The following is a 27544-nucleotide window of genomic DNA, read 5'->3' as shown; positions in this document are numbered from 1 at the left end:
TATTTTATTAATTTTGATTTTACTTAGAACAATCGTTCCCTCTTCTCAATTTATCGGCCATTATTATATTACATTTTAGTTTCATGATTTAGTTTATATCCCAATATTTAAACAATTGTAGAGATTATTCGAAATAATTCTGTGATTTTAAATTATATAATTATTCGCGTTAATAAGAAAAGTCGACTCTCTCTACGCTCCACCTTTTTACACAGTAAATAAAATAAAAAGCGTTTTTATTGTAATGTGTTTCACCAAAACAAATCATTTAATTTATTAAAAATCTAATGTGCTCTATTTTTAAGGCCATACTTAATTCATAGTTGAAAACCTAGCATTTCTCTACATGACCTTTAATTATATACTAAAAGATAGCATAGTGACAAGTCAATTAAATGTAATTTAATTTTAAAAAAATGGCTGTTGAAATCACAGGGAAGGAATCTGTCTATCAGTTCTGCTACCTTGATGTTAGGCCTAAACGATACAGTGCCGTCCGAATTTAATCCGAAATATTTGTCCACATTAAATATTATATTTTATATTATTGTGATTAAAGCAAATAAATATAAGTAGGAGAGGAAGTACTCCTCTATATTAAGTAGAGTGAAACCTCATTTCATTTCTGAGATTGTCTAGGATAGATTCTAGATGCTTTTTTATTAGTTAGCGATCAATACATTAATACCTTTATTGTTAGAAAAGTCATAATAAACCACAGACTCTAGGCCATATTTATTACGATTTTATAATTGGGTTTAACTGATATTTTTAATCGTAGAAAATAGTGTTAAAATTGTAAAGCATCAAAAGTATTTAAAAATGCATATTGATCTGATTGATCTAATGATGACTGTTAAAAAAATTGTAAAGTAATGGTTTCGATCTTCCTATGTAATTATTTGTTTGTGGATGTATTTCAGGGGTAGATGATTTAAATGATTCTGTAAGAAGGCTCTATGCATTTTTGTCACTTAACCTAACTTATTTATAACAGAAATTAACTCCTCTTATACAACGATACTTATCGAAATTTTAAACAGATACAGCTAAAGTACCAAATTATTTTTCAAAAGTCTCATATCATGCAAGTTATACAAAGTGCATTGTCATAAAAAAATGTTTCCTCATTCGTATACATACAGTTGTACACCTACAAGGACCAAATAGACAGGTCGTCCAAATCCTTACATATTATCCTTTATCGCACAAATACCGCGAAACACATAAACTTGTAAAACACACACGGATCACAACACTGACACAGATGCAACACTGCACGACGACGTGAACATATGAGGAGTGAGGAGTTACCGGCTGGCACGGAGTCATCGCCGGAGTCCTCGGGGTCGGAGTCTGCCGGCGGCGTGGGCAGCGCAGACTCCATGCAGGCATGACGGGGCGCCAGGGTGTACACCTTGCGAGGAGGACGGCTAGCTACTAGGGGACGGGCAGCGCTCACTCGCACGTTTTTATACTTATTGGCGACAGCGCGTCATCGACGTGACGTATGCGATTCGTCAGCGCGCGCGCAGATCGCTGTGACGAGGAAAACGCTTTCTGGGAAGCTGCGCGCGGCCTGCACCCGCGCCGGCCGCCACCGCCGCCTCGTTCTGCACCACTCCCTTGTGACACCACTGTGACCTAGGTTTATATTATGTCATTTGCATTTGTTTTTTTTATTTTCAAAGTCGATTACTAGGCGGTAAAGTAAGGACATAATTCGATCAATTAATTATTAATAAAAAATGTTGAGTCTTGGGCCTTGGAGTTACGTGGGTATATTGATTGAGTCAGAGATACGGATTAAGTAAGTATGGGCTTACAGATGTGAACGTAATCTCGTTCAGACAGTTCGGAATAATTTGCGTGACAATTGCCGCTAGTTTTCAGACAGGCTCTATCAGATATAATATAAAATAAATAAATTCACAACTTTTTTATAATAGACATTTTGAAATTAAATGAATAATCAAATAAAATACTTTTACTTATAGCGTTTACTTATAATTATCATTTTCAGCATTATCATTGTCTTACAGTGTTTTAAAAATCTTTCTTTCTTATCGTATGGTTAGTGGTCAACCTAGTGTCAAAGTTGTTCAAGCCGCCCGAAGGCCTTTGACGTGGCTTAACGATTGTTATCTTAATCGATAACAACCGGGACCGACTTTTTACGTGCCCTCCGAAGCACGGAGACGCCCAGTTCAAATACCACTATGGGGTCACCCATCTATGGAATGACCGCGCCAACGGTTGCTTCACCCACAGATCGTTTGCCGGCCGGCGAGCGCAACTGGCTATGGGCGCCTCGTTTTAAAAATAATATCAATAGAAAAATTCCCTCTTAATAAACTAGTGAAAGACAACCGTGAGGTCAAGTGTCGGGTCAGTAGGTCACTGCACTCTGTTGCCGTTTCAGTAAGCTAGATGTCGCTAGGCAACTGTGCTCTATCTACTTATTTATTGAATTGAGATTAACTTGCCATATCTGACTAATAATGTAAATACTTTCACTTACTATTTCAGATAATTTCTCCCGAATCTTAGTTAATATTCTGTTACTATTTAACTATTAAAAATAAAACAAGATCTATGATTTTTTTAGTTACATTCACAATTATATAATTATTGTAATCAGTCTTTTTCTAATTAACGCTCATTTTTTTAACTCTATGCAAAGACATAGAAAAAAAGTATATGAGTTTTTTATTTACAACAATACGCAACGAATCTTACGCGCTGTGAAAATTCTGAACGTACCTTACACTTCGATCGAGTTGCACTTTTGTCTGATTCATGAGAAAAAGATCTGTAAGCGATCTGCAAAAGTCTTACTGAATTGTGCATAATAACATTAAGAAAAGAAAAATCTCATAATATTATAATGCAACTAGTCTTACACGCGATTGAAAATTAAAGGTTAGGATACTTTATTTGTTAACCCTACGTAACGTTAAGACCTGTTGCATTATAATATTACTAGCTGACCGGCAAACGTTGCCATAGCCATTGCCATATTAACAAAAAAAATAGTGTCACTTAAGGCTATGAAAAATAGATGGTGGCCGATTTTCAGACCTACTCAATATGCTCACAAAGTTTCATAAGAATCGGTCAAGCCGTTTCAGAGAAGTACGGTAACTAACATTGTGATATGGAAATTTTATATATGAGATGTGTACAAGTCGCGAAATTTATCGTAAACAGAAAAATCTCTACATCTGCTATGAGAAGAGCTTATCACTACAAAAATAGATCAATTAAAAAGTTATCAATAGATATATTTTCTTTAAATACATATAATGAATCAGACAGATAATTGACAAGTATGAGTCATATATTGTATGTATCATTACTCTGGAGTACGCGGCAATTATACGCGTATCTATACTTACGAAAATAAATGCATGACTATCACCGTTTGTAATTGTTTTTAATTTTGGACATGATAAAGGTTATAAATAGATTCAAAAGAAATGTAGAAAGTATTTTGTAAGTCGATAGAAAAGATAGTGTGGATAGATACCTTCATAATGTGGATTGAGCCGAAATGCGTATGATTATTATGACTGAAGAACAACGGGTGATTTTATGCATGAACATAATGTATAATATGAAAAATCTAAGTCTTGTGTATTTTTTTAAAATGATTTTTATAGTTTTAATGAATGAATTTCTCATGAGACTGCCTTCGTGGCGTTTACAACTTCAGTCCATGTAGCTGGCACGTTACCAATCTCTGGACTACTATTGAGAATAACCTAATATAAATTAAAAAAGAGCATTTTGTCGGGGCTGGGAATCGAACCCGGAAATACAGCGGAAAAGAGACAGATACACTACCGACCGCGACTACAAGCAATCAATAATATCTAAGTACTTACCTACAATAAAATATTAATGCCATATTCCATAGATCCCTTGTTCCGTAGTTCATCGTAATAGGAAATATTCTCTAAGAAGAGTGTCTCGTCTTGTCCAGAAGTCAATTCACGTGGTTCACCAAGTCATTAGTTCCGGCTGTCATCCACAGTTCAACACCAATAACAAGCGATATGGAACATAACGCGAATGCTTGAGGTTTTCCCTATAGACGAAAGTTAGCGAAACAGTTAATATAGCTTTACGGTACTATCATAGAAAAACTAACCAAATCACTACGGAGAAGTTCCTTTATACTATAGTAAAGAAGTATTCCGCTATATACTATAACTTTAATTAGGTTTTACTTGTCTTTGTTCAAATAAAACTCTTATCACCCCACGGGACGGTAGGCGTACACGACACGGGAAGATCGCGTGCAAACAGAGGGTAGACAAAGTATCACATAAGAAAATTACGAATAAATAGAGGGTAATCGTGCACAACGTCACTTACTTAGAAAAAATAAATACCTTCACTGTATTTTTCCTAACATGTTTTTAAGACTAATTTCATGGACGTGAAGCAAATAACTTAAATAACCACTAGTTTTTGACCGCCTCCGTGGCGCAGTGGTGTAGGCCGCCACGCCACTACCATTGCGTGACAGGTCGTGGGTTCGATCTCCTACCGAAACAATTATTTGTGCGACCCACAAATGATTGCTTCGGGTCTGGTTGTAATGGTTAAAAAAAAAGAAAAAATGTATTAGTTAGTGTAAATTGGAAAAGTGTTCGAACCTGCCACATCTTTGGGTAAGTGCTTTGCTCTTTGCAGTCTTGCTAATTTGAAATTTCATCTATTTTAACTATGATTTTAACAGCCAGTTACAGTTGCAGTACCTATACTTAAACTTACCAATAATGGTCCATTACAGCGATGCTTACTTCGACCGGCCGTATAGCTGAATTAAGAGGCTACAAAGTTAACTAGATCACCACAAAGTACTTGATTGAGCTGAAAATTTAGCATCTGTTTCAAGCTAGTTATAAAATTACGACTACATGAGTATAAGTGGGTAGTATTTTATTATTTAAAAGCATATACGTATCACTAATTTCTAAATACCCCTGTCATATTTAATTTATTTTTTTGCATACGGCTACCCTAAATCTTAGTGTTAAGCGACCTTATCGCGGACTTTCCATTGATGGGTGGCTGCTTACTAGTATAACAACGGAGGATGACCGTTGTCCGTGTTTCCGAGGGTACAGAAATAGTCGGTCCTAGTTGTTGTCAATTAAGATACCAGTCGTTAAGTCATGTTTGAAACTTGATCGACAGTTAAACAAACGATTATAATCAGTTACTAATCTAAAAATAGACTGCTATTTACAGAAAACTGTAAAATTTACAACGTAGATGTATCGATGCACCTGCGGGCATGATTCGGCAAATATCTACATTTTATCGATACAGGTAGAAAGCTTGTAATCTGCAAGGTTATGCATCGTAGTCGTGGGAACTATCCAGTCATAAGCATGGTGTTATGATTCACATATTGTTTATAAACATTTGATAAGCGAAGGATAACGTCTGATAAAGAGCCGTGTGTCATACACTCGCTCGTGGCTCGTGGCTGCTCATCATTATCATCTAACATAGAAACAAGCTCGACAGGGCTCCACGCCACTGACTCACCTTGCAATCTAATCACAGTAATAATCACAGATTATGTGTATCATCTGATTATGTTCTACTCAAACACTTGAAGATTAGATATTTGAACTATTATTTTAGTTATTTGCAAAGAAATGTTTCAAATTAAATTGATAGGGTCGGGGAAGTACCGAGAGACTCTCTCGATGAAATTCAGCGAAAATGCATTCTGCATGCAGTTTTCATGTAAATGAAATACCACTATATGCAGTTTTTTTTACTTACTGAATAAAGTTATTAACAACTGTGAAAAATTCAAACAAGTCCAATTGAAAGGCTATTTTTATGTAGAGCAGGGTGAAGAAAATTCCGACGTCATAAAATTTAATTCGAAGACTGGGTTTACCGGTTTAGTGGGCTCTACCACTACATTTAACCCTGATTATTATCATTACGATTTTTTTGGTATTAAGGGTAGGTACCTATTTAGGGGATTAGACCTTAATTTGACCGGGTCATATAAGGGTTGTGTATTTTTCATCGCTTCTCGAAATGTTTTAGCGCATTGGGGATGTTAGGTACGTAAATATACGTAGGTATATTTATGGACACTAAAATATACAATCAAATGACAATTGTTACGTACTTACATTATCACAGAGGATGCGAAGCTTATGTTACTAAATAGAATACGGCATCCGATATTTGAAGATCGTATATTACAAAGATCACATACATTATTTGTTTTGATGACTCTGCTAATAGCTACATCCTCTCTCGTCGGTGTCCGCGCATTGGTTCACGTCAGTCTCTCTGATGAGGCGTTTGCGCTCCGTCACGACAAAGATAAGCTAGATTATGTTGCGACAAGAACATTACGAGAGTTACGTGACATAACATTGGTAGATCTGAAGTAGGTCCAGGTGATACTTTTTCACAGGTGATAGTTTGGTTCAAACACGTCACAGGATTTTTCTCAGCCCCGCGCTAAGATTACAAAGTCTATCGAAATGTATATCTAATCAGCGATAAGCTTTTGCTCAACACTGCATAAGTAAGCATCTTCACACAGTGAAAGCTTTGACGGCCTCATTGAAGTTCACGTGTAAAACAATTAACTATGTTTTTGGACGTTTTATATTCTGTGCACTAATACTATACGATCACGAATACTCTTTCAGACGGTGGAAGTCAACGGCAGAAGTTATAAAGCTATTCAAAGATTTAAATATTTTCATCACTGTCCTATAGCTGAAACAGCTGAAAAATAGTATAATTCTGAAATGAGGGAGGGGTTAGTCCCTGAGTCCCTCACGGTGGCAACGAATTAACGATGAAATCTACCTAATGAGTATCAAAGTCCAGCTATCGTTTAAAACTTTAAAAGAATGCACAAAGCTATCAAAAATATCGATAACATTACAGCAATTAGCACACCTGTTCGATATCTGCCCAGTAATTTACTACGTTTATAGTAAATTGTTTGAAACATAGTGAGTGTTATCAGTGCTCTCTGATAAATGATAACAGCTGAGTCACAGTATGTCTGTGTTATCACTCTATCGATCATGTCGTGGGTGTCGATTTGACCAGTGGCCTAGAGATTTTGCTATCATTCCAATTATTTTTATGTTTGTGACTCATGATATTATGGTACCACGTGTAGTTACTTAAATATGGTGCTTGGTTTTGGTTCAGAAGTCTTCGTTTCAGGGGGGATCTGGGCGTCCAATCTTATTTTTCTTTCCCTGGTTTCGCGATGGGGTTTGTTTTCCTAACCTTTGCGCACATACAACAAAAAAATACAAATAAATAGCCATTCCGTAAAACAACTTCTTTTTTAAAATAGCGATAGTAGTACTGGCCTACCTTTTGAAAGATCCAGTTGCAATTTATAATAGGTAGGGAGCAGTAGAAACTCGACCTAGGCAACAAAATACTCAAACATTTTGCAGAAATGCATAACGGTTTATGGGAGATTGTGCACCAAATCATAAAGATTCGCAGAGTAGTTAGCTAGAAAAATTACGTCTTTGTAAATGTAGTCAAGAACTAAATATAAAATTTAACACAGAAACGTAAAATTGAACGGTTGAAATATGGTAGCACGCAGTTACAAGCTGATCATAGTGTGTAAATAAAGTATAGCTTTCGCAGAACTTTGACAATATGGTATATTTATCTTGTACTATTATTTATCATATCAAGCGCCGGCTTTAGCTCGAGATATCAATTCGTTATCCTATTTGCATATAATTCAGTATCTCAGCTTTTAAAAATTCCGGGAAAATTTACCAAAAAATACTTGCGAAAAGTTTTTAAACGTGTGTAGACTGTGTAGGCCCCTTTGACCTCTTCTGTGAATTTCGTGTATAGTTGATAAGGAATGGACATTATACAGAGCCTCACAGCGCTATGATAACAGCCTTAGACGCGGATAACTTACCTAGGTACTTGCCTATATCAATATTTTGCACACCACTTAATTGCTAAGGCATTATTTTATGGATTAGTATCAATGTTGCAGACTAATATGAATAAATAAAGGCTTTAAAAGAAGGTTGAAAACTTGGTTTGCCTCGTAAAATTCAGTAATAGTTGGTGGTTGGTAGGTAATTAGTGGTGGTTTATAAAACATTTCCGGTCGCAAGGTTTTTTACTAACTAATCGTAATAAAAATAAGAATCTTTGGAGCATTTGAACCTGTTAATTTATGATCTGTGTGGGAAAAAAATCATGGTAGTAAATAGTTGCAGTTTTAAGACTGACGTCAAATGGCGACTAGCGACCGTCCTAATTATTGCACAACTAAAATGAATTGTAATCAAATAAGGAAAAACAACACCTTTTCAGTAGAAATTCAGATATCATAAATATCTTTATTTATAAGATAATATATCTCTTGTAATTATGATATTGAACAGATAGGTAATAATACAAATTAATCCAAATAAAATAATTTCGATTATAATTTATTAAAACAATGAGTCAATGTTTCTGCTGCGTGCCTCTTTTAATGTTTTCTAGATAACTAGATGTGAGCGATGACTGTTACCACTTAATTTCGTATATACAAGCACATGAGATAACAGACAAATAGATAATATCACTACACAACAGAGCGATAGAGTCAAAACATTGCAGTGACTCACTGTGTGTAAAATATCACGACTGATACACTAATACCAATTATATATTAATCATTAATATCTCTTGCTATTTAAATCCATAGTTTACTTATCATAATCTCAATAATATTTTTTAATGACTAGTTGGTTAAGGAAGAAAAGAAAAATACATTTTCACAGTTTATAATAAATGCTTAGAATTGGCTGATAGAAAGTCTTATTATTTTTTCTATCCTGGAGATATAAAATTAACATACAAAGCAATTTAAAAAATTGGGTTCTCTTGAGAATGAGAAATGTCAACCGACATGATAACCCAAAAATCGAACTTGTAATGGTTAGCCTGATAATTATCAGAAGTTACTCCAAAGCTATAGACTAGTACTGTAACGCTGTAGTCAATCAAATCGCGTAATATAGAATTACATACATTAAACTCCTTTCTTTTTAATAGCTCTGCTGAAAATAATTTAAAATAATTATTAGATTTTGTACATGCATATGGCAACACAAACCTATTCTTACGTCAATAATGTCATATGGTGAACGTTCAAAAACTTATAATAAAATTAACATGAACCAGGACAATGATAGGCGTAGATTGGTTTCACACATTTTATGAAAAAACTTAAGTTATTTTTAAAAAGAAATGAGCAACCGAGTAAAATATCAGCCTTTTTTACTGTTTCCAAATAAAATTTCCCTGAAGAATGTTACTTAATAATAATTTTTGCAATTTATTTTTGACGTAAAATATTTTATTCAAGTTTCCGATCAGTTGCGATGGGTGTCTACTGCTGATTTGTTATTGATCATTAGAAATTAATTTAATTTCAAATTTTAGCTAATAACCATGGTTATTTACGGTGTCTATATTGTCAGCAAGTCTGGAGGGTTGATATTTAACTACGACCACAACATTCCACGAGTCGAGACAGAGAAAACCTTTGGATTTCCACTTGACATCAAGCTGCAGTATGAAAATAAGAAAGTTATCGTCGCATTTGGACAAAGAGATGGGATAAATGGTAAATTAAGGCTGGTTGGAGTCTCCATTATCATTATTATTTCACGAAACATCGTTATATTTCCTTAAAACTGTATTATACATTACTTTTTAATTGTGTTTTAGTGGGGCATGTCCTACTATCTGTAAACGGTTCTCCAGTCAGTGGTCGGACTACTGAAGATGGCAGAGATATATTTGAAGTTATAGAAGCCAAGGTAAGCCCTAAAGATACTCTTAGTCACCTCAGAAACCTCTACTGACACACAATAACTGCAATGCATAAATTTCTTGTTTACAGGAGAACTATCCCCTAAGTCTCAAGTTTGGACGAGCGCGAGCCACGACCAATGAGAAGATAGTACTAGCAAGTATGTTCTACCCACTGTTTGCCCTGGCCAGTCAGCTCAGTCCTGTGCCCAAGTCCTCTGGTATTGAATCACTCACAGCTGACACATTCAAACTGTCATGCTTTCAAACTTTGACTGGTAAGTGTCGAATTTTTCTGAATATTAGATTTTTCTTTAACCTATAAATAAATAAAAAAACAGTTTATTGCCTTATATCTTCTATATATATAAAAGAAAGTGGTGTTAGTTACACCATTTATAACTCAAGAACGGCTGAACAGATTAGGTTGAAGATTGGTGGAGGGGAAGCTTAGATCTGGGAGATGGACATAGGAGGACTTTTTATCCCGCTCGACCGTGTTTGTACCTGGTGGAAGAACAGACCATGGAAACAACAACACCAAGTAGTTATGATCTCCTGGTAACTGTGAAAAGGTTTTTGTAGGCAGAAAAAAAGCGTGAGCAAAGCTGCGCGGGTCAGCTAGTCTTTACATAAATTTACAATTAATCAGTGGCCCCACACTAGGCATAGCCTGTCCTGTGGGTGTCCGAAAAAAAGTAGGATACTTGCATACCCTTGTGTTTGCTATATACAATTTTATATTCATCAAATTGTAACCTGACTGTGTTACTATAAAGTCTATCTATGAAGAAAATTATGGCAAATGCCTATGTAACAATAACACAGTACTTACTTTTAACATAACATGGTAAAGTTATCACAAACAATGGCTGACTTAACTTTCTAATCTATTGATACTAAAAGTTACATTACCTTTCATATTCTTAAATCTGTTTCAATCAAGTACTTTGTATGGTATAAAGATTTATTCAAGCTACCAAATACTTACTTTCACTGTAGTATAACCAACCTTATTAATTTCCAGGTGTAAAATTCATAATAGTAACAGACCCCAACATGCAAGGCTCCGAAGTAGTTCTAAAGCGGATCTACGAGTTATACTCCGACTATGCACTCAAGAACCCCTTCTACTCCCTCGAGATGCCCATCAGATGTGAACTGTTTGACACCTCACTACATACACTGTTAGAACTGGTCGAGAAGTCAGGCACGGCCAACTTATAGCTGTGGACATAGAGTTAGCTATGGATAAGTAAATGTTATTATTATTATTAATTATTGATATTAAAATGTATTATTTTGTACTTTATTTTTGCTGTTGAAGAGGAATTTATTGACAATGTCAATAGTTAGGATCCACAGCAAATGATTCATACTCTGAGCTCGCATGACAAAATTGCACACAGGAGCGTTATAGAAATGAATGAAATGAAATGAATCGCGGGCGACCTGAAGCTTGAAGTGGAAGCACAAGTTATCTGTTATCCTAGGTCGCCGATCCAAGATAGATCGTTTGGTGTGGATCCGACTAATAATATTTCCCATGATATCTTGTGAAATAGCAATACTTAGGTGCCAGATATTGTGCAGTATTTTTGCCAACATTGATAAATATAATAGTTCCATAGAATAAAAATGCTTTCTATAAAATTGTTATTCTGCAGCTGAGTCATTTTTGATAAAATAGAATATTTATTTTAGACTAGTTGGCATTGCTTTAAAGTGCAACTATCCATTTATAATATTATATAGAATGAACAGATATTAAAATAGATCATATTTTTGCAGATATGTAATTATAACCCAGTTAAAAGAAATGGTCACTTAAAGACAACAATGCAATAATAATAACATATTGAATAAGGGTAAAAATTCCAATGACTGTTTCTTTTGACTGAATTATAAAAGCAACAAAAATAAAAGACAAAATTAGTTTACAATAAAAAATTTATTGATATAATAATTATTTATTTTTAACAATTGAAATGGGGCGGCTGTAGGGCCCCGCGTCGCGCGACCGTTACACATGGAGTCTATAGTTACCTATCGATAATGTCCCAACACTCCAGCCTTTGTACTTCTACACACACACTCACACACACGCATTATTGCCTGATATTTGGTACTCGCGCGAACTCCGCGCAGATATGCATCGCCTTATCCGAACTCACGTACACGCGCACGCTAATCACGCGTACACGCACTTACGAATACGTACACCTTTATTGAGATTAAATAAGGCAATACAGCATGTGACACTCTGAACACACTTAGAAAGCAGTGGATTAGAATTGCACACAAACCAAAGATCGAATTTAGCAGTAAGCCATCATCACAAATCTTGTTACCATATTCGTAAGTGCGTGTACTTTATACAACTCGTCTGTTCTCGGACCTCAGAGACAGTCGTGTGACGTCATTCGTTGTATGTACGTTGCCACCTACATGAACACTCGCAAATATCATCATCACATCATTGCGCTCTACGAAAAATACACTGACTTCCGATTAGAAGCTCCTCGCACACGTGGCACGTTGCGGCGCGTGCGTCGGATAAGGCATTGTGCGAACTACAAAAGCTATAATTAGTACATCTAAAAATACAGTAAAAATCAATCAAAAAGAAATACAAGTTAGAAACGCGTCGATCATACATCACGTCCCCCGTCTGCGCAGGAGTTCGATCAACAAGCGCGTTACACTCACCTCCGACAAACCTTACTATGGACGACTTCTTTGTACTATATCACTGCGGGAACTGTACCTACGGGATAGCAGTACGACAAGAATGATTATGTTCCAATAACACATACATATTGCTCGCAAACTTTAGCATACAGTAACGTTTGTACCGGGGTAAAATACAATTCCTATTTTATGTATTAATGCCCTTTATATCTCACAGTAAACAGTACAATTCCCGCAGTGAATCAGTATAACATGCAAGTTTCGACGATATACTAATACCGATATATCGTAATACAATGTTACTCTATCAAGAACCGTCAGCATGCAAATGAAATACATCGATGTAGTCACCTCACACAACTCACAGTACTGCGTATTAACAAATATAGGAAAAATCACACACTTTTAGAATAATTGCTGTACATTTGACTTGACTGAACAAACCCTTATTTAAACCATGAAACTTTAAAGTTAAAATTCTCATCCCTTGTTATATAAATTACATACAAAAATGATTTTAACATGAAATTCGGATGCGTATCCTTATAATGTATGTATTGATAAAGAGAGTTTAAAACAGTCTTTTTAAGCCACATAAGCTACTTCAAAAACCTCTTTATTATTACGCACACGTGCGTATATGTGCACGCATCCGGTAAACTCGTACGTAATCTATAATCGACTGACTATTTTAACCTTTAAAGTTTCACAGTTTTTGGTTCGTTCAGTTATTCAGTAAGTCCATGTCAATAATAACGGCATTGTCAGTTATCTCGTGCGAGATTCGTGGTCGGTATAAAAATAGAGCCGTGAGCGGGCACCGCTATATATACCCTCTGCTAATCGTTAAGTGTTCGTTCGCGATTGTCACGCGGTAAACTACCTTGTGACGTACATATACATACTAATATTATGTAGCTGACACACACTGGATGCTATAAATACTGTGTTTTATAGATTTTGAACAATACTCATCGTATTGTATATCTCGTTCTAATACACAGGATCAGAAAGAGATGAAACATCTAAGTACCCAGTGTCGGTAGTCCACAGCGTGAGTCGCGAACAAACTAAGTCTTAATTAATTTAACCGAATAGCCTTAAATAAATTATTCTAGTAGTGTCACAGAGCGCGCGGGGAGAGTCGCCGACACTTACTCCGAACATCCCCTCTCGAGGCGAGAGGAGCTAAGGCCATAGTCCATCGTAATGGCCCAACGATACAATACGAGTACACTCCTATAAATAATTTCCAATGTTAACTCTAAAACCAAATCTTTATATCGATAACACTACTTAAAAATTTTAAAATACAAATATATTTCCATCAAACGAAATAAAACGTAACAGATATGGTGTGGTTTTGAACCGAAATATCGATATAACTCGTATGGCGGCGAGCCGGCCACGGCGCGGCACACCTCACACTTCTGTCCAAAATAATCTGATCAAATATACTTCCGATATAGTCTATTCCTAGATTACGAGTCTGTGGTCCTTACGCTAGGTGGCGCTAGTGTGCGCCCTACATGCTACAGTGGCGGTGACGTCACGGTGATGACGTCACTCTCCCCGCGCAGTGGTGGCCACAACGCGATCTGAGTATGAGTAGTCTCTATGTCCGCGCCTCCACACGGTACACGACACTCGAGCCCGACTATAGTTAGGTGAAGCACACCTCATTGCACATTGATAACGGCTCGGCGTGCGTGTATCGTAGACGTAGTTCCTCGGCACCCTCGAACAAGTTCAGTGTAGTAGTCGGAAATTTAGAATTTTATATATGCATCGATTATCACGTGGAGTTTGAACTGAGTACTCATCTAGAGGCGTTGAAGTCTTGCTATATATCAATCTACAAGAGAATACGTTACGAGCACGAACACGCAACGGGCGCGTATGTTCACGTATCAACACTACAAGCGAAAAGAATCGATATATTCTCTAATCAAATCGATTTATTTCAAACAGTGACATTTATGATTGTCGTCCGTTATATCGTAAACCTCTAAATGAGTACTTAGTTGTACAAATCTCCCTACTAAAATGCCAATCTGAGTCGAAATGTACCACTAACACAATCATCACGCATTTAACACAGAAATTAACGTTATCATACATTCTATTTACCATTATTTGTTCAACATTTTGACCAAGTATCTGAGGCAATTTGTAAAATAATTATTATTACAAAAGAAATAGTGTACATTGATCAAAACCTTTTATTAAGGGCTTTGTCAAGTTAGCTTGTAAGTAATACGATGCAGTTGTTTGCCATCGTTCGTTTTCATCATTAGGATATTATTTAATTGCAATGTGAACGTATACACGTACGTACGTACGTATACGCTTACATAAACGTACACGTGCATATACATAGGTACTCTGAAAATATGTAGATATTGTAAATTATCACAGTGAAATCTTGTTATAGGTCAAAACGCGAAACAAAGGTTTATAAAATGTACGATAGCGTTACACATAGCTGGTGTGTCGCCTAGATGCGCGTGAACTTGCGGAAGTCGATGGTGTGCAGCGAGGGCCTGGTGGGCGGCGGCTCCGGCCCGCGGGCCCGCAGCGGGCGCGCGGGGGCCCGCCCCTAGGACGGCGCGGCGCGCGGCCCCCACAGGCGCAGCGAGTAGTCGTCCGACGCCGACACCAGCACGTCGTGGTGCACCGGGTTCCACGCCACGCAGTTCACGCAGCGCGTGTGCCCCGAGATCACCGCGATCGGCTCCTCGCCGTTGATGTGCCAGATGTATACCTGCACGCACACAGTCAAATGAATACAAGAACTAAATTAATACAAGTTAAAGTTACCCATAAAATCATATGTTATACAATCTAAGTATACACAAGAAGGTACCGAGAGTTTGATCTAATATTACACTACTGAAAACGTACACAAATAACGCAACAACTGTTTTAAAACATCCAACCTGAAACCTGACCCAAGAGGTTATTGACCTAAAAGGGTCAATGACCTCCAACAACTGATAGTTCGTATAAACAAAATTACATAAATACGCCTCGTAAACCTTCAATCGACAACATAAACTTATATTTTATAGTTGTATGAGCCTACAAATGGGCAATATAGTGTGTACCTTGTTATCCTCACTACCGGACGCGATGAAGTCCTGGTGGGCGCCGCCGAAGCACGCGTGGATGGTGAAATGGCCTTGACTCAGCCCGCGGAACCGACGGACCAGCGCACGGGCACCTGAAGTATTCATTTATTATATCGTAGTTATATACAAATCGTTATCTTTTTTACGAGCTACATGCTGCAGTGTATCATAGCTTGCGTGTATATGTGTGTACTCACGTATGTCCCAGAGATGCACGCCCTGGTTGGCCACGTTGAGCAGCAGCAGTGTGTCCGCCGCGTTCAGCGTCATCGCCATCACCGCGTGCTCCTCCTGGATGCTGTAAACATACAACGACATCATATTATTTACACTTAGATAAAAATAATTACTGTTGTGTTTCAACAGTAGTGCGAGTGAACTGTAGAATCTTTTAACTTTATTTTCAGAGTCGAAACAATATTTGTATTTTGATGAAATTCTTAATGATTGTTTTGTAATTTTGTCCCAACCTTCGGAATATACCTTAATAAAAACATAGATGTGTGAGATTCTCCTTTGTTTAAGCAATATAACATGTATTTCTTTTCATCCAGTCAAATTCTATACAAACACACAAGTCAGAATAAGATTTATGATGCATTAAAAACCCGGAACAATGTTTTATTATAGAAAAAAATAGATACGTTCACACTGACAAAATTGATATAAATTAGTAGATTCGTTTGTATATAGTGTGTACTCACAGGTTGCGGTCGGTGAGGTCGGTGAAGTCGTAGCCCCTGACCCTGTGGTGCGTGTCGGCGGCCAGCACGCTGCGGTTGTCGGCGCGACAGCACAGCGCGTTCACGCGCACGCCGTCCCAGCTGTTGATCAGGGTGCCCTGGGACATGCACGTTAGTCATTAAACAACTAATACATGGGTTAGTAAGCTGTTGCATGTCTTAGCGTGCTACATGCCGTAAAGTATGAACTATTCGTACAAATGTTCGTCATGTCGAGTCTCAGCTTGACATTATTAAATTACACTGTGCCTACATTAGCCAGTTGAAGCATGACAACAATGGATGTATCACCACACCTTTCTGGGTTCAATTTCAGATTGATAGAAAGTTTAATGTAATTGATTAATGGTTGTTTCGGGATTAATTGGACTTTAAGTATATTGTAGATAGTTATAGTAGTACAATGATCATTGGGCACTAACGTCGAGGCTGCAGTGGTAGAACTGTCCGCGCGCTCCGCCACACACGAACTTGTCTCCCAGCGCGTGCCACGCCACGGCCGTCAGCGAGTCCTCCTGGGAGTGTGTCATCTTCAGGTGCAGCTGCTCCGTCTGTAACACATACACATACATTACTGAAAATCCTGCAAAATCGCATGCATATGCCAATCAAATGATATCACTATTCATGACATGAACACATAACTTAAAGATATGCATGTTATAGTTTATCAGCAAGGTACTAGGAGATGACATGCTGAATTTTTCTGAAACTAGAAATATGTACTACAAAATTTATTTGTCCCTCACCTCCATGTTCCATATCCATAGATCAGGGCAGTCTTCAGGTCCGGCGGCGATGAGGTACCGTCCGTCCGGGCTCCACGACAAGTACGACACGCCGTATGTGTGCCCCTCCAGGGATTTTCTATAGATACAATCACAGATTAATAGATTAATATGATACGAATGAAGATTCCATGGGGTTCTTAGAAATTATAGTTGCATAAGAGAGAGAAAAATAAATGTTATAATATAAGTTTTGCTAGTTTGAGGGTGTGAAAGGTAATCTATTATCAAAATATCTAACTTCTGCAGGCGACGACGAGCGAGAAACAATAATACATAATACAATAATAATAATAAAGAACTGTTGCTATAAGCATTTACTTCAATGAAAACACCCTAGTAGTAATTTATGTGTGGTTCGTATACAAGTGTATACGTGCACGCACATCGCCCAGCATTACGTGCACGCAGTCAAGGTTTGTAGTGTGGTGTGTACCTGAAGGAGAGTCGTTTGGCGACGGGGTCGAAGTCCCAGATCATGACGGTGTTGTCCTTGGAGCCGGACGCCAGGCGCGACCCGTCCGGCGACCACTTGCAGTACCACACCTCGTCGCAGTGCTCGTTCAACACCTACAAATACACACACTATGTTAATGGAGAAGTTTATTTAAGAAGACCTTCGTAGTCTTCTGAGTTAACCGATGAAGGAGTCGGAGTCGTTTAATGATCACCTAAAACCTTACGGTCGGTACCTTCTAATTTTACGTGTTCAAAATGTCAAACAAAAAATATTGCTTTATTTTATATCAACTATCCACTATGATCAGTTCTTGACCGACGTAAAATTTTTCAGTCTTAAATAGTGTAGTATGTTTGAATATGGTGTCTGACCTGCAGTGAGTGTATGGGGAACTGGTCAGCTGAGCAATGATGATCAGCGAGCAGTGTGAAGGGGATGTGGTCGGGCGCGGGCGCGGGTCGCGGGGCTGCGTGGAACCGACAGCGAGCCGCCTGCTGCGCCGCCGCCTGCGACAGCAGTGCCCGCAGCCGGCCCGGGGCCATCATCAGCGCAGGGGGTAGCACCGCCTAGAAGATATAACACATTTTAAAACTTGCAAGCATGCATAAATTATGTCGATGTTTCAGTCAATTGGCAGAATGGAGCAGTCGTGCGATCCGGGTGTATCCATTCCGGGACACTCTGGGTATCTTTCAAGAAGCAGTTTCCGTGGAAACCTCACAAAAGAACACAGAACAGTTATAGGCAAGAAGAAGTATGTCGGTACCTGCACGCGCGCCAGCACGTTGGCGCGCGAGTGCTCGCCGCCGCCGGGCCAGTGCGCGCGCGCGTGCAGCTCGGCGGGGTCGGCGCACATCATGAGCGCGGACAGGCGGTGCACGCGCGGCGTGTCGTACTGCAGCGGCGTCAGCTCGTTGCGCAGCACGTGCAGCGCGTCCAGCACGCGCCCCGCCTCCAGGTGCTCCAGGTACTTCTGCTCCAGCACTACGAACTTCATCTCCTACACAAACCGAAACAAACTTATTAACGATTGATCAGCTGGGTTCGATGACGATGAGAAGAATCCCTGTCACGTAAAAATAAACGAACGTAGCGAAAAACAGAAAAAATATTTTTAGAATTGGATTCTAAAAAGCTCTATCAGAATCAAAAGACCTTGAAAATTAAGAAAAAGTAAGGGCAATCGAAAATGGAGCCACATTTTCCGCACATCATGGAGTTTCGTTCAACTCACAGCGAGATTGTGTGGCTCGACGTGCGGCGAGTCGCGCAGCAGGTCGTGCAGCGCGCGCAGGTCGTGGTCGGCCTTCACCCAGTCGCCCGCGAGCACGTGCTGGCGGAACGTGGCCGCCGCCGGGTGCTCCAGGTGCAGCCCCGACTCCTCCATCAGGAGGGCCGCGCTGCGACTGAACATAACACCACAACAACGTTACAAAAAATGCCATTGCCTTAGCATTTCTTACATTACAATGTCCACAGCCCACAGAAAACATTCTATCTAGATGTTATGTAAAGGTATGCATGAGTCTGTAATGACTCCTGGATTCGGCAGAAGGAATGAATGGTTTATATTTAAAACCCGCTCTGAAGAAGAATACAAGAGAAAAAGTTTGTCAGACTGGATTATAGTTAATTATTACATGTTGTAGTTCAAAGTTTAATACAATTTATATTTCGCATTCACCTTTGACGTTAACTTGATGAAATAATCTGTTTCAAAAGTATCCTCATAAAGGACTATGGGCGGAATCGTCCCCACCCATCAACAAAAATGAAATGTAGCTCAATTGATATATCTTGGCAAGACGATATTTTTATACTATGGCGACATTGCCCAAATGCATGGGGTTCTCATAGTATCTTCGGTTTAAACAAATATCTCGTTAACGTATTATTGACGACTAATTCCAAAATACATGCTCATTTATTTATTAATTAGTGCACAGCGGCGGACGCCGCATGCACATAAAGATAGCTGGGTACAAAATAACCCCCTCCCCCCGCTCTCCAACCCACGATTTTAGATCTGATCAGATTTTAATCTGCCAGCGCATCTGTTAGACAGCATTATAATTGACGAGTAAAAATAATTATTGAAATATGAAATCAATAACATGTATTAACCATATAATGGAAATGATATAAGTATATACATATGAGTGCCTCTGTGACGCGGTCGGTAGTATATGCGACTGCGGTGCGAGAGGTCTCGGGTTCGAATCCTGGGTCGGGCCAAACAGTCTTTTCTGAGATTTTCTGTTAAGAATTTCCTAGAGATTGCCCGGAGTTAGGAAGTTGTGCCTCGGAGAGCACGTAAAGCCGTCGGTCCTGCGCCTGACCTCTCACTGGTCGTGTCGGTTATCCGTCCCACCAAACTATGAGAGTGATGGAATAGAGAGTGTACCTGTGTATTGTGCACACACTTGGACACTATAAACCAAGTCCGGCACAGATGGCCAGTTTCAATGAAACTGACCGCCGTAGCCGTATATCGGCTAGGAGGACATTATTATACATATGAGTTAGTACTGTAATATAACAATAATGTTAAAATAACTTACAAATGTAAAATAAAAATATACGTTAAATAATAATTAAGTACAAATTGTTTTTTTTTTAAATATATATTCCCACTGATTTATCAAAAACAAAGGATTTTAATTAAATAGGGGGCACTTTATGAACACGTTGGTATCAGTTCCATGTTTGTTGGTAGGTGGGGACGGAGCCCATACATTTTTGCCCATAGTCCTTTGAAACGGGAGTTCCTTCTAACATGTCTATCACCTGACCTCAACAGTTAGGAAACTGGATCAGAAAGGAAGGTGCAAATTACCGGCTGTCAGTTACTAAACAAAATAATTGATAGTGTTATCTATCCATCAATACGAACATTTCCATTATAATTATCAGTCAGCATTTGCGTAAAGTGGGAAACTTACTATTATCATAATGATTGTGTACCTACTTACTTTAAATATACCTATTTCAAAACTCTACATGCCGCAAATTTAATAACACCAAACTAACTACAAATCTCAAATTTTACTTGAACTGATTAATAATTAAAATATCACTGTTTAAGTTTTTAACATAACAATAACGCGCTGACTCAATTAGCGGAATATTTTATGACTAATGCGCGGATATAATGAACGACAAAAAATATTGAGTTCCTTTCAACTTAAACTTCAATGAAAAACCTTTCTTCGAATATAAGCTTAAGCTTGAATGTCTGACAACCAGTCTTACTGAGAAGTATCATGTTATAACCCAGGTAACCAGGTTGTCGAGATCAGAGGCAGTCGCTTCATGTAAAACAATGATATTCGGCTGTATCCAGTGACACTTGACGCCTATTCCAACGTTGTAAGAAAAGCTAAGCTAATGATGATTTAAGATTTAATTAGAAATAAGCATTGTTTGCATAATATAATCGAATTTATTAGTATGTAATAGTATGTAACTATAGATAAAGCGCATAATATACGCGGAAACTTCACCAAGCGCAGTGTCATATCATCGTATGTTGCAATGCGCACGCGCACACCAGCGTACAGTAGGAGGGGCGAAGTGACGTCCGCTTACGACACACCGAGTGTTGTGTCATCTGAGCCGAGAGCGCGAATTTCCACCACAGTCAAGGGCTCCACAAGTGGGTCAACATTACTACGGCGCAGATAGGGCCCACAATAGGACCCGTTATGACAACCTATAGATTGTTCAAGAAATGTTTCTGCTGTATAATTTGATTGTTATTGCTCGTGTCCGACATGTTTGTTTTTGTCATCGTTTTGTTATTTATTCCAGGTTTTAGGAGTTGAAGCTTATTGGCTCAGTAGGCTAGTGTGGTCAAATTTAGCTCTAAGCGGAGAAGACTCGTGCCCAGCAGTGAGACAGAATGGATCCAATTATTGATTTCCTAAAGTAAAGGAATTTTTACTGTTATTTTCTAAAGGATTTCGTAACAATCTTTACGATTTTATATTGAACTACATGATTTAACAAAAGATTAGACGTAGAAGAAGTTAAGACTTCATTTAGGTATAAAAATGTATAAAGAATATAACTTTTTATCACCATTAAGAAAGGGCACGCGTAAGCAGTGTAAACTGATTGAATAATGGAATCCAATGTCTTGCCTTATTGAAAAGAGTGGGAGGTCGCCTTACAAAGTGATAATGAATATACCTTAGAACTTTGTATCTATCTCTGTATACTTATCTGAATAATATAATGCGGTTACATTCTACACTGTGCGGTTTTTCACATACTGTGTGTACGACCGATATCATATTTGCCTATTCGCGATATTATTATTTTACCGTTGATATTTAAACAATATATTACAATCTTATCATAATAAAAACATTCTTTAAGTAACTCTACATCTCATACTTCTTTTTACTATTATTTATCAGGTTTCCGTCACCTTAATGGCGGAATTTTTGTATGCTTTCGATAATATTTGAATAGAAATGCCTAATTAACTGTACCTTTAGCATTCAAGTAAGTTTATTATCTAATCAGTGGTGACGTAACACGCGAATAACTTGTGTTGTTGAGAATAAACAACAAACAACAGTTGTTGTAGATAACAATGTAATAATCAAGTCTATTACTATGACGAGGCATTAACTTGACACAGTTCACGAGTTAAAAGCTTTAATGAGTTAACAATTAACATTCTTAGAAACTAAATTAATTGCTGAGAGTTATCTTTATACCTAGAAATTGTTTACTAATTAAAACGAAAAGAGAAGAGTCATAATTAGCTATTACAATAAACCAATATCTCCCTATATATTTTAGCATTTTTGGACTCTATTCCGCATTTACGACCTTTGCAAAAATATGCTGAGATTACGAAACCCTTATCGCAGGCGATAACGATCTAAATGCTTTTCTAGTTTTTTTCACAAATGAATCAACAATAAACACCTATGTAAACCATGGTTTAAGCAAAAGATCCTAATAACCTCTTCCACCAGTTCAGAATATCGGATAGCAAGGAATACTGACTGATTTTTTCAAAAATCTACTGCTGGTATAGACCCATCACTTAGTAAAGTGTCTGGCTATTGAAGATTTATCTACTGCTGCGTATTTCCAAAATAAAGTATCAAACAGGCCACCATCAGCTGCAAAAGCCTGCAGTTCACTGATGCTTTAAAATCTGAATGTTGTATGCCTCCAACAGCTGCCTTGCATACAAGATTCTACTAAGTCATTGGACTATAACTATCGAATAAACTATCCCACACTTATTTATCAAGTCGTTAATATTGTCCCGACTTGCGTGTCTCCAGGAATGTAATCATTAAGTGTACTTGTACGGGTTGATATTGAATTAAGCTCGCGCCATGACAATACTGTGTGGCGTCCGATAGTCGGTGCAAAGCCTTGAGTGGAGTAATTATGCGGCCTTATGTTTGTTACTATTGATCCACTTGTTGATATTATATAGAAAACGGACCGTTTTGTACGTTTTGCAGACAAATTTATATAATTCATGTGGATTGTAGTAATTAGCTAAGTAAGCTTGACCCTTAATAAGTAGGGCAGAGGATATGAAAACCACAGCCCAGTCTTATGACCACGGAAATCGGTAAAAGAATCATACCGAGTGTAGAACAATCACTCTTACACATGGCTCTTTTTGAACACATAATGCTTGTATTTTTGGATCCAAAATTGAGTGCTCTCAAATTAAATAATCAGAAATCAGTGGACTGATTTTCAAAATCAGGTAAATATTTTTTATAAGAATATTATCAAACTATTTTTTTAGAAAGAAAATAAAACAACAACTATTCTTAGCCGAAATCCCACAGATAATCCCAGGCCTTTGCTCAGTAGTGGGTCACAGAAACAGGCGAGGGAGCCGCACGTGTCATCAAGTTCGAAATAACATAGCTGACGCTAACGGGACGCGGAACCATTTAAAGCTAAATCAGGGCTTTTCTGACAAAATACTTAGTGAATAAACACTAGTGTACCCGTGTGTTAAGTAAATAATAAAGTATCAGGTAGTCACAGCAACTAGTTATTAGTAATACAAACAGAAGCATCAGTGCTAATGAATATGTTAATATTACACTTATGACAACAAATAATGCAACCATGTTACATCTAACTATCAACTCACTGACTGACAAGATACAAACTTAAACCATAGGTTACTATTGCCCCTAGTGGGTGCTGGAGATCTATATGGGGGGCTGTAGTAAGTACTAGTATAACTATTATGTAAGTAGCACTGAAAACTTTGGAGGAAATCCTTGTGAAGAGGGAAGTCAAATAAAGGTTGTGGAATGTATGGACATATCAATTGGTACAAATATTTAAGAAATTTAAGACATATTTAAGTCCTTTAGACTATCCAATAGTAATAATAGTCCAATGGTGAATAATGTCCACTAGGAATTTGGTTTAAGTAATCAAGTCTAACTAGTCTTAATGAGTGCTTTATGCAGTGTGTGTCTGAGTATAATTGCTAAATCCAGTGAGGGGCTTTTAATTAAAGCAAAGGTAGTTTTATAAAAATAGGCAAGTAGTAATTTTAAAGACTATTTAAAGATCATATCAAACAAAATCAACACCCAAGAATAGTTTTTCTAGACAACATTTTTGCAGGTGGAATGACCAGGTCTAAGATTAAATCAGCTGATTCAAATATGATAGGGGAAGGGTTGGAACTCTGACACACAACAAATGCTTTGTATTGGGTGTTAGAATTGTGAGCTTTTAAGATAAGTATATAATTCATAATCTTCACAAATTAAATTAAAGCATAGTCTATTCAAAATAAAATTGTAAGAAATAACATGCTTTTACATTTAGTGTTAAGATATTAGCTATTATCAGTATGCAGTTAACTGTATGTAGGTATATACTTGAATATAGGTGACTGATAAACTGATAAGTGGTAACACGCTGAGATCGCCACAACTGGGTTATTATGTGACATGTTATCTAGAAAGTATAGTGCAATATGAGGTAGATGTTATACACTATGGTATAGGTCATGAGGTCTTAAATGCAATGTATAATAGAAGTTACTAAGCGCATACAAATAAGAATTTGTGTAGGTTAGTCTTTTCTTCACATCAAAGTGGCTGAACTAATAATTCATTACTGAGCTAGGATCTAATGGTCTCCTCCCAGAATGAAGGAAAAGTCAAGCCTCTAATCCACCAAGATGGCTAAGTGTGGTTAGAAACTGTACATTCTTACAAGAACTTTGTTAAAGAACTCTTAAGTCACTCCAATTTTCATCACTATGAATTCTTTCACTAGAAATATAATATGGATAAGATTTGGCAGTTATCAGCTATATACTGATTTTTCAAAGGCTACTTAAAAAAAAAACTTGAGGTGCCATAGACATAATAAGTGAGTTGCTAACTACATAATTAGTTGTTAAGATAATAGCCTTATTAACAATGTGTAATTATAAACAAATGTTTCTCTATTGCTAGTCCATTTAAATGTAAAAATCATTTATATACTTTTGTTATTTACATATGATTGCAAACTGTTGGCCATGAATTCAAACAATCAACTATTAATTGTACCATTGACCTCTTCACACAAAATAAATGTTTTTATTTCCAGCAAAATTACAAATATAATTTCTACATACATTTGTCATGCTTCACTCAAGGCTCAATTTAAATTTAAATCACAATACTACTGTATTTTAAATACGAATAATCATTAAATGTTACTTCATAATAATGTGATTATGTATTGCACCTAAAGAAAAGGTATGAAATTAAATTACCAATAACACTTATGACCTTTCATTGTCAACACTATGTATGCATTTTGTTGAAGCATGTGAAACAAGTTCAGTGGAAAAAGGGCATAAGAGGAGAGGCATAACTGTAAAAAAAGTCATCTAAACTGTCTAAGACTTATACAAGAGTAGTGAAAAGAGGCCTGAGTATTTTTTTTAAGGGAACTAAATATAAAATGTTGTTTTGTTTCTTTATCAAATTACCATGTTTAAAGATAGGTTGATTAAAAGACTATATAGCATAGTAATAACAAGAGGAAAATGAAACAATAACATGTTTGTTTTATAGGAAGTTAGAGACTAGCTTCCTCAAAGTTCTTTGTTTATAGCACCACATTGTTACACCTCTGTGTAATGTCTCTTGTTCAATATTAACACTTATTTGTTCTATAACTTCACACCACTTGTTCTGAGCATTGTAATTATTGTGTAAATGTATTTGTGTATGATTGCCTGCTCTAACACTAATCTAATGCGTCATTAAGAACAAAGAAGTTTGATTTATTACCATCATTAAAATACCCAAATATTACTGTGTTGAATGTAGCATTTTTTTAAAATAAATGAGTATGAAAACATCAATCATCAAAATAATATGATATATAATCATATTATTTTGGCTTCATATTGCTTTGATGAAAGAAATAATGTGCCATCATGATGTTTCAAAATATGCATTTTCATTGTTTACCCTTGTAATGTATTCATAGATCTAGTGAGTGTGAACACTGAGAACACTAGGTAGGTACATGTGGACTGACTCAGGTAACAACAACAAAAACTTGTTTTGGTGTTTGTTTCACTAGGGACCACACAAAATAGAGGTCATTGAACTCTCATAATAATAGACACAAAAACATGGGCTACTTTCACACCATGTTATGTTTAACTCAATCTATATGGAATTTGAGCTAGTAAAGCATAAGTTTGATGATTTCCTGATCCTAGGATCAAGACAATGGAACGGGAGTGAACAGGAGCAAGATGTGAACGCTCAGCGGTACTCACTCAAGTCCAATGGAGATGAGGTGCTGTCCGATGAGGCGCACGATCTCCTGGTCAGTCTGGGTCATGCGCAGGCCCGGCGGTGGCAGGTCCCCATTGCGCGGCGCGTCGCCGTTCACGTGCGGCGCGCCGTTGGCGCAGGGCTGGTGCATGTCTGCGGGCCGAGCGGACCGGGCGGGCGGCGACAGCCTGCGGGACCGCTTGCGCGGCGGCCGGTGGCCTGCGCCCTCGTCGCCCGAGTCAGTGGAGGCCAGGCTGGCCCGCTCCGCTGCGCCCGCGAGCCGCGCTCGTCGGAGCGCCGAGATCACGAGCGTGCCCGCCGCATCGGCCTCGACCGCCTCGACGCCTCGGCCGAGTGACGTCACGGCCGCCCGCTACGCACCACCCGCGCTCAATAGACCATCTCCCTTTGTTCGTCGCTGCGAAACTGTCGCTACTCTTCAGCTGCGTCGCGACGCTCTCTCCTCCTGAATGTTCTCTGAGCTAGTAGAACCGAGGAACTTGTATCGTTGTGAAACGTCTAGATCACCAGTCGAGTTTGCAGCGTCCGCGATGCGTACACAAAAATCAGCTGAAAATGATACGACAGCTGTCTTTCTTCGCTAGTGCAACATCGCCCTTCTTTCCGTTTCGGATGACGTTCGTGTCTCGTTCGGTTGCGCATCGGGCGAAATCGTGTTGTAATGTAATGACCTCAAAAATAAAATTATCCGTGCATCAAAAATGGTGCAAGCGTACGAGTGCAATAATATAATATGTTGCTATGTTTATAATATGATTTTATTTAATATTTACACGTTATAATACAAAAATTAATCAAGAAACACCTACGTCCTTAGTGTTTTGGAATTAAAAACAGTTAAATGAGTGGGGTCAATATCTTACAGAAAATATATTTCTGAAGAGAATTGAATTGAATATAAGCTAATCTTCATTAAAAATATTCATATCACTAGTATTTCAAAGATGTACAAGTCTTTTTTAAATAAAGAATTTTAAAAGATCTGCGTGGAATGAAACGTCATATAATGAATGTTTACAAAACTTGTTTGATAATA

General features: G+C 37.7%; 3 protein-coding genes across 3 annotated transcripts in view; 1 reads left to right on the top strand and 2 right to left on the bottom strand.

The window, feature by feature from the left end:
• LOC142975380 (DNA-binding protein D-ETS-6-like) overlaps positions 1-1519 on the bottom strand; it is a 28825-nt gene extending 27306 nt beyond the window's left edge. Inside the window, exon 1 of the mRNA XM_076118173.1 lies at positions 1315-1519. Coding sequence (XP_075974288.1) covers positions 1315-1387 — 73 coding nt within the window. The 5' untranslated portion in view covers positions 1388-1519. The remainder of the gene's footprint in view (positions 1-1314) is intronic.
• A 7895-nt stretch (positions 1520-9414) lies between these two features.
• On the top strand, positions 9415-11190 carry Trs23 (trafficking protein particle complex subunit 4-like protein Trs23). The gene is made up of 4 exons (XM_076118169.1): positions 9415-9679; positions 9784-9875; positions 9959-10145; positions 10895-11190. The coding sequence occupies exons 1-4, from the start codon at positions 9505-9507 to the stop codon at positions 11092-11094; spliced, it is 654 nt and encodes a 217-aa protein (XP_075974284.1). The 5' UTR covers positions 9415-9504; the 3' UTR covers positions 11095-11190.
• A 609-nt stretch (positions 11191-11799) lies between these two features.
• On the bottom strand, positions 11800-27157 carry LOC142975375 (WD repeat-containing protein 26). The gene is made up of 11 exons (XM_076118167.1): positions 26490-27157; positions 18915-19086; positions 18447-18680; positions 18052-18246; positions 17657-17790; positions 17182-17299; positions 16855-16983; positions 16394-16530; positions 15887-15987; positions 15666-15781; positions 11800-15322 (listed from the first exon to the last, which is right to left on the bottom strand). Exons 1-11 carry the CDS (start codon positions 26636-26638, stop codon positions 15158-15160), a joined length of 1650 nt encoding a protein of 549 aa, XP_075974282.1. The 5' UTR covers positions 26639-27157; the 3' UTR covers positions 11800-15157.
• Positions 27158-27544: the final 387 nt, after the last annotated feature.

Source organism: Anticarsia gemmatalis, chromosome 9, assembly GCF_050436995.1.
Source record: "Anticarsia gemmatalis isolate Benzon Research Colony breed Stoneville strain chromosome 9, ilAntGemm2 primary, whole genome shotgun sequence".
Lineage (NCBI taxonomy): Eukaryota > Metazoa > Arthropoda > Insecta > Lepidoptera > Erebidae > Anticarsia > Anticarsia gemmatalis.
This window is presented reverse-complemented; position numbering and strand designations above follow the sequence as displayed.

Bases quoted from the DNA above. Each gene is read 5' to 3' on its own strand.
- LOC142975375 (XM_076118167.1), bottom strand. From the start codon at position 26,638: ATGCACCAGCCCTGCGCCAACGGCGCGCCGCACGTGAACGGCGACGCG. The intron at 19,087-26,489 runs GTGAGTACCGCT...TGTTATGTTCAG, and splicing joins CTCATCTCCATTGGACTTGA to TCGCAGCGCGGCCCTCCTGA. The intron at 15,988-16,393 runs GTGAGTACACAC...GTATGTTTACAG, and splicing joins GACCTCACCGACCGCAACCT to CATCCAGGAGGAGCACGCGG.
- Trs23 (XM_076118169.1), top strand. From the start codon at position 9,505: ATGGTTATTTACGGTGTCTATATTGTCAGCAAGTCTGGAGGGTTGATA. The intron at 9,680-9,783 runs GTAAATTAAGGC...ATTGTGTTTTAG, and splicing joins ACAAAGAGATGGGATAAATG to TGGGGCATGTCCTACTATCT. The intron at 9,876-9,958 runs GTAAGCCCTAAA...TCTTGTTTACAG, and splicing joins TTGAAGTTATAGAAGCCAAG to GAGAACTATCCCCTAAGTCT.